At 44.9% G+C, this 8,207-nt stretch overlaps 1 protein-coding gene across 1 annotated transcript in view; it reads left to right on the forward strand.

Moving 5' to 3' along the window:
* Nucleotides 1-895: 895 nt before the first annotated feature.
* LOC120037505 (synaptic vesicle glycoprotein 2B-like) overlaps nt 896-8,207 on the forward strand; it is a 32,754-nt gene continuing 25,442 nt past the window's right edge. The window contains exons 1-3 of the mRNA XM_038983536.1: nt 896-917; nt 1,157-1,337; nt 8,104-8,207. The exon at nt 8,104-8,207 is cut by the window's right edge and continues 48 nt beyond it. Of these exons, the coding sequence (XP_038839464.1) occupies nt 896-917; nt 1,157-1,337; nt 8,104-8,207 (307 nt within the window). The remainder of the gene's footprint in view (nt 918-1,156; nt 1,338-8,103) is intronic.

Below are 8,207 nucleotides of genomic sequence, written 5' to 3' on the forward strand. Positions count from 1 at the left end.
GGTCAAATGTGTCTCCGTTCTTAAAGATTGGGGTTATGAGTCGTTGATTCCAGATGTCAGGGAAATAACCTACACTCAGAATCAAATTAAACCGTTTTAATATAACCAATTGAGATTTTGCACTAGTGAATTCCAGCATCTCATTTGGGATGACATCAGGTCTGCATGCATTTTAAATTTGAGGGTCTGAAATTTCTTATACTCAGGAGTTTTGGCTCCCGAGTGGTGCAGTGGTCTAAGGCATTGCATCTCAGTGCTAGAGGCATTACTACAGACCCTGGTTCGATTCCAGTCCCATAGGGCGGTGCATAATTGCCCCGGGTTTGGCCTGTTTCGGCTGTCATTGTAAATAAGAATTTGTCCCTAACTGACTTGCCTAGTTAAATAGAGGTTAAATAAAGCCTTATATAGCTCCTGGTCAGTAATTGGGCAGTCCAATGGATTTTGATTGTCCTTTCTATCTTTTTTCTAACCCATTCAACTTCTCGTGAATTTGGCATTGTTCTGCGTCACTTTTAACGGTGTTATAGAGTGTTTTAAAATGGCTTGTCCATATGTCAAGATTGTATATCACTAATTCCTCTTGTATTCATCATTTTTTTTAGGTTTTTCCAATTTTGCCAGAAGTTGTTTGTGTTTATGGACTGGGGCGCCAGGTAGCCTAGTGGTTAGAGCGTTGGGCCCGTAACCGAAAGGTTGCTAGATCTAATCCCCGAGCTGACAAGGTACAAATATTTCAAGGCAGTTACCTCAATGTGCCTCTCACTGTTGTTTCTATGGGGGAAATGAAGACAGTTTGAAACAGTATGGCCTGTAATAAAGTTTTCCCCTCGGGTAGTGTTCCTGTGCGCGAATTTGTGTCCCCACAGATGAGGACGTTTCCATAGGCCTGAAAATGGCACGTCTCTTCCTCAAGGGTGGGGAAGATCTCCTCTGAATAATATGGGGATTCTGAGGGGGGATATATATTGCGCAAAGGAACACATCTTTATCTTTCAGTACAAGTTTTAGTTTCAGTTTTAACCAAATGTGATATTTATCAATTTTGAGGGAATCAATTAGATTTTGTAGTTCGGATTTGTACCAAATTATCAATCCTTCAGAGTCTCTGCCTTTACTGACAGAGCTGTGTTTCTCTCTCTCTCTCTGTTAACAGGTCTGTTGGTGTATGTGTCGATGATGGTGGGGGCAATCGTGTGGGGCAGCCTGGCGGATAAGATGGGCCGTAGGAAATGTCTGATCTACTGTCTGGCCATCGACTGTGTCTTCAGCTTCCTGTCCTGCTTCGCTCAGGGATACGGATTCTTCATCTTCTTCAGGTTCTGCTCCGGCTTCGGGTGAGATGACACTCTGTTACTGAGATGGAGAGAGAGATGAAGAGAGAGGGATGTAGGGAGAGGGATGTAGAGAGATGGATGTAGAAAGGTATGGAGAGAGGGATGGAGAGAGAAGAATGAAGAGAGGGATGGAGAGAGAGGGATAGAGAGAGATGGAGAGAGAGGGATGGAGAGGGATGGAGAGAGAGGGGTGGAGAGAAAGAGGGATGTTAGATGGAGACTAAAGGTACAGATATAAAGGGTTTTTGTGACTGGCTGGCTGACCGGCCGATAAAATGTTCCTGGAGCGTATTGAAAGGAATAAGGAAGTCCCTGATGTAGTGGTGTCCTGTGGGTCAGTCAGCCTTATGGAGTGAGCAGCACTACCTTCTCACCTCCTTAACATAAAGGTCACAAGACACACTGCTTTCATAATGATTACTGCAGGCTAGCACTGTCTCGAGGACGCCTTGAGCCCAGCTCTGTCTGGAGGACGCCCCGAGCCCAGCTCTGTCTGGAGGACGCCCCGAGCCCAGATCTGTCTGGAGGACGCCCTGAGCCCAGCTCTGTCTGGAGGACGCCCTGAGCCCAGCTCTGTCAGGAGGACGCCCTGAGCCCAGCTCTGTCTGGAGGACGCCTTGAGCCAAGCTCTGTCTGGAGGGTGCCCTGAGCCCAGCTCTGTCTGGAGGACGCCCTGAGCCCTGTCTGGAGGACGCCCTGAGCCCAGCTCTGTCAGGAGGACGCCCTGAGCCCAGCTCTGTCTGGAGGACGCCCTGAGCCCAGCTCTGTCTGGAGGACGCCCTGAGCCCAGCTCTGTCTGGAGGACGCCCTGAGCCCAGATCTGTCTGGAGGACGCCCTGAGCCCAGCTCTGTCTGGAGGACGTCCTGAGCCTAGCTCTGTCTGGAGGACGCCCTGAGCCCAGCTCTGTCTGGAGGACGCCCTGAGCCCAGCTCTGTCTGGAGGACGCCCTGAGCCCAGCTCTGTCTGGAGGACGCCCTGAGCCCAGCTCTGTCTGGAGGACGCCCTGAGCCCAGCTCTGTCTGGAGGACGCCCTGAGCCCAGCTCTGTCTGGAGGACGCCCTGAGCCTAGCTCTGTCTGAAGGACGCCCTGAGCCCAGCTCTGTCTGGAGGACGCCCTGAGCCCAGATCTGTCTGGAGGACGCCCTGAGCCCAGCTCTGTCAGGAGGACGCCCTGAGCCCAGCTCTGTCTGGAGGACGCCCTGAGCCCAGCTCTGTCTGGAGGACGCCCTGAGCCCAGCTCTGTCTGGAGGACGCCCTGAGCCCAGCTCTGTCTGGAGGACGCCCTGAGCCCAGATCTGTCTGGAGGACGCCCTGAGCCCAGCTCTGTCTGGAGGACGTCCTGAGCCTAGCTCTGTCTGGATGACGCCCTGAGCCCAGCTCTGTCTGGAGGACGCCCTGAGCCCAGCTCTGTCTGGAGGACGCCCTGAGCCCAGCTCTGTCTGGAGGACGCCCTGAGCCCAGCTCTGTCTGGAGGACGCCCTGAGCCCAGCTCTGTCTGGAGGACGCCCTGAGCCCAGCTCTGTCTGGAGGACGCCCTGAGCCCAGCTCTGTCTGGAGGACGCCCTGAGCCCAGATCTGTCTGGAGGACGCCCTGAGCCTAGCTCTGTCTGAAGGACGCCCTGAGCCCAGCTCTGTCTGGAGGACGCCCTGAGCCCAGCTCTGTCTGGAGGACGCCCTGAGCCCAGCTCTGTCTGGAGGACGCTCTGAGCCTAGCTCTGTCTGGAGGACGTCCTGAGCCCAGCCAAGGCCCGAAGATCATAACATCATGGTCCAGTCCCAAATGGCAGCCTATTCCCTATGAAGATCACTTCCTATGGGCTCTTTTCAGAAGTTGTGCTCTACAAAGGGAATATGGTGACATTTGGACACACATCATAACAGAACCCTTCACCTGAGCCAAAGAGAGAACAGGTCCAGGTATCTGGGGTTTTGTGTGGTTGGAACGTGAACGAGTCCCATGTTAGTTACATAGCAATAAAAGAGCTGGGGTTTTGTGTGGTTGGAACGTGAACGAGTCCCATGTTAGTTATGAAGCAACAGAAGAGCTGGGGTTTTGTGTGGTTGGAACGTGAACGAGTCCCATGTTAGTTACAAAGCAACAGAAGAGCTGGGGTTTTGTGTGGTTGGAACGTGAACGAGTCCCATGTTAGTTACTAAACAACAGAAGAGCTGGGGTTTTGTGTGGTTGGAACGTGAACGAGTCCCATGTTAGTTACGAAGCAATAGAAGAGCTGGGGTTTTGTGTGGTTGGAACGTGAACGAGTCCCATGTTAGTTACGAAGCAACAGAAGAGCTGGGGTTTTGTGTGGTTGGAACGTGAACGAGTCCCATGTTAGTTACGAAGCAACAGAAGAGCTGGGGTTTTGTGTGGTTGGAACGTGAACGAGTCCCATGTTAGTTACAAAGCAACAGAAGAGCTGGGGTTTTGTGTGGTTGGAACGTGAACGAGTCCCATGTTAGTTACAAAGCAATAGAAGAGCTGGGGTTTTGTGTGGTTGGAACGTGAACGAGTCCCATGTTAGTTACAAAGCAACAGAAGAGCTGGGGTTTTGTGTGGTTGGAACGTGAACGAGTCCCATGTTAGTTACAAAGCAACAGAAGAGCTGGGGTTTTGTGGGGTTGGAACGTGAACGAGTCCCATGTTAGTTACGAAGCAACAGAAGAGCTGGGGTTTTGTGTGGTTGGAACGTGAACGAGTCCCATGTTAGTTACAAAGCAATAGAAGAGCTGGGGTTTTGTGTGGTTGGAACGTGAACGAGTCCCATGTTAGGTACAAAGCAACAGAAGAGCTGGGGTTTTGTGTGGTTGGAACGTGAACGAGTCCCATGTTAGTTACAAAGCAACAGAAGAGCTGGGGTTTTGTGGGGTTGGAACGTGAACGAGTCCCATGTTAGTTATCCTGTCTAGCCCCAGCGTTCCGCTAGCGGAACTCCTCCCACATTCCACTGAAAAGGCAGAGCGCGAAATTCAAAAAATATTTGTGAGAAATATTTAACTTTCACACATTAACAAGTCCAATACAGCAAATGAAAGATACACATCTTGTGAATCCAGTCAACATGTCCGATTTTTAAAATGTTTTACAGCGAAAACACCACATATATTTATGTTAGCTCACCACCAAATACAAAAAAGGACAGACATTTTTCACAGCACAGGTAGCATGCACAAAGCCAACCTAACTAACCAAGAACCAACCAAACTAACCAAGAAACAACTTCATCAGATGACAGTCTTATAACATGTTATACAATAAATATATGTTTTGTTCGAAAAATGTGCATATTTGAGGTATAAATCAGTTTTACATTGCAGCTACCATCACAGCTACCATCAGAAATAGCACCGAAGCAGCCAGAGTAATTAGAGACCAACGTGGAATACCTAAATACTCATCATAAAACATTTCTGAAAAATGCATGGTGTACAGCAAATGAAAGACAAGCATCTTGTGAATCCAACCAATATTTCAGATTTTTTAAGTGTTTTACAGCGAAAACACAATATAGCATTATATTAGCTTACCACAATAGCCAGAAACACAAGCCATTTACCAGCAGCAAAAGTTAGCGATCGTAACAAACCAGCAAAAGATATATAATTTTTGACTAACCTTGATAAGCTTCATCAGATGACAGTCCTATAACATCAGGTTATACATACACTTATGTTTTGTTCGAAAATGTGCATATTTAGAGCTGAAATCAGTGGTTATACATTGTGCTAACGTAGCATCTTTTTCCCACAACGTCCGGATATTTTTCTGACACTTACATATTCTGACCAAATAACTATTCATAAACATTACTAAAAAATACATGTTGTATAGGAAATGATAGATACACTTGTTCTTAATGCAATCGCTGTGTTAGAATTCTAAAAATAACTTCATTACGACATGCAGTTTACGTTATGGCAAGAGCGTGCCCAAAATCTGGGCGCAAACTACTAGTTCACATGTTCGACAGATATATGAAATAGCATCATAAAATGGGTCCTACTTTTGATGATCTTCCATCAGAATGTTGTACAAGGGGTCCTTTGTCCAGAACAATCGTTGTTTGGATTTAGAATGTCCTCTTCTCCAGTCAATTAGCACGGAAAGCTAGCAAAGTGGCGCGAAGCTCTCCTTCCTGAACAAATGCAGACAAAGCAACACGCCTAACGTCCTGAAAAAAATCCAATAATCTAATAAAACTATATTGAAAAAACATACTTTACGATGATATTGTCACATGTATCAAATAAAATCAAAGCCGGAGATACTAGTCGTCTATAACGACAGCTTTACAGAAGGCAATACCAGGTCCCTCCTCGCGCGTTCCAGAAAACAGGAAATTGGGGTCACGTCATGCCAAGAGCTTTTATTCGACCTCAGATCATGTTATACACTCCATTTCTTCTCTCACTGCCTGTTGACATCTAGTGGAAGGCGTATGAAGTGCATGAATACTAATAAATATCAAGCACATTTATAGGCAGGCCCTAGAACAGAGCATCGATTTCAGATTTTCCACTTCCTGTCAGGAAGTTTGCTGCAAAATGAGTTCTGTTTTACTCACAGATATAATTCAAACGGTTTTAGAAACTAGAGAGTGTTTTCTATCCAATAGTAATAATAATATGCATATTGTACGAGCAAGAATAGAGTACGAGGCCGTTTAAATTGGGCACGATTTTCCCCCAAAGTGTAAATAGCGCCCTCTATCCTCTAACGAGTCACAAACCCGGATCCGGGATCCCCCCCATCAAAAAAGCTGACTAGCATAGCCTAGCCTAAAGCCACAGGGATGCCATATAATAAAATTTTCCTGAAATCACAAGTCCAAGACACCAAATGAAAGATACACATCTTGTGAATCCAGCCATCATTTCTGATTTTTAAAATGTTTTACAGGAAAGACACAATATGTATTTCTATTAGCTAACCACCATAGCAAAAGACACAACTTTTTTTTCCCACCATTTTTTTCCTGCATAGGTATCTATCACAAATTCGACCAAATAAAGATATAAATAGACACTAACCAAGAAACAACTTCATCAGATGACAGTCTGATAACATATTTATTGTATAGCATATGTTTTGTTCAAAAAATGTGCATATTTCAGGTATAAATCATAGTTTTACATTGCAGCCACCATCACAACTCTCACCAAAGCAACTAGAATAACTACAGAGAGCAACGTGAATTACCTAAATACTCATCATAAAACATTTATGAAAAATACACAGTGTACAGCAAATGAAAGACAAAGATCTTGTGAATCCAGCCAATATTTCAGATTCTTTAAGTGTTTTACAGTGAAAACACAATTTAGCATTATATTAGCTTACTACAATAGCCAACCACACAGCAGCATTGATTCATGCACGTTAGCGATAGCGAATAAACCAGCAAAAGATATTACATTTTTCACTAACCTTCTCAAAACTTCATCAGATGACAGTCCTATAACATCATATTACACAATACATATATTGTTTGTTCGAAAATGTGCATATTTAGCGGCACAAATCGTGGTTATACAATGAGAATAGTAGCCAAGCTGCAAAGAAAATGTCGGGAGAAATCTTGGGAGAGGCACCTAATCTAATCAATAACTAATCATAAACTTGACTAAAAAATACAGGTTGGACAGCAAATGAAAGATACATTAGTTCTTAATGCAACCGCTGTGTTAGATTTTTAAAATTAACGTTACTACGACATACAGCGTGCGTTAAAGCGAGACTGCACCGAAATTAATGGCGGAATAGTAGTTTTACATTTTTCAACAGAACAACGAATTAACATCATAAATAGTTCTTACTTTTTGATGAGCTTCCATCAGAATCTTGGGCAAGTTGTCCTTTGTCCAGAATAATCGTTGCTCCGGCTGTAGAATGTAGTCTTCAGCTTAGGAATTAGCAGCAAACATTAGCTATGTGGCCCAGACGTGTCCAACTCTTCATTACGCAGCACAAAGAAAATTCCGAAAATCGCAATATACTGATATAAAATGATATAACTCGGTTTAAAATAACTACATTATGACGTTTTTAACACCTATATCGAATAAAATCAGAGCCGGATATATCTAAGGCCTATAACGAGAGCTTTCCAGAATGCCATCCTGAGGTCTGTCTCGCGTCATGGCGAACGTTGAAAAGAGTGCACCCCCGGTTCCAAGACCCTTTATATGGCCTCAGATCTGCCTAGCAACTCCATTCCAATTCTCACTGCTTGCTGACATCTAGGGGAAGGCGTATGCAGTGCATGTCGACCAATAGAATACATGCAAATTAATAAACTGACCCTGGAACAGAGTGCCTGATTTCAGATTTCTCACTTCCTGACAGGAAGTTTGCTCCAAATTGAGTTCTGTTTTACTCACAGATATAATTCAAACGGTTTTAGAAACTAGAGAGTGTTTTCTATCCAATAGTAATAATAATATGCATATTGTACGAGCAAGAATTGAGTATGAGGCAGTTTAATTTGGGAACGAATTTTTACAGAGTGAAAACAGCGCCCCCATATTGACAAGAAGTTTTAAGAAGCAACAGATGAGCTGGGGTTTTGTGGTCGGAACGTGAACGAGTCCCATGTTAGTTACGAAGCAACAGAAGAGCTGTTCTAAATCTAAGTCCACAGAACAGGCAGAAAATACCTCCTCAAGAGGAATCCCACCTCATTTCACTGTTTCAACGTTCCTGCTCATGTTAAAGAATATATTCAGCGTGTTTAAATGTCTCTAATATCTGGTGTATTGTTCCACCAGGATCGGAGGGACTATCCCCATCGTGTACACCTACTTTGCAGAGTTCCTCCAGATGGATAAGAGAGGGGAGCACCTTAGCTGGCTGTGTATGTTCTGGATGTTTG

Source organism: Salvelinus namaycush, unplaced genomic scaffold (assembly GCF_016432855.1).
Source record: "Salvelinus namaycush isolate Seneca unplaced genomic scaffold, SaNama_1.0 Scaffold1732, whole genome shotgun sequence".
NCBI classification, from domain to species: Eukaryota; Metazoa; Chordata; class Actinopteri; order Salmoniformes; family Salmonidae; genus Salvelinus; species Salvelinus namaycush.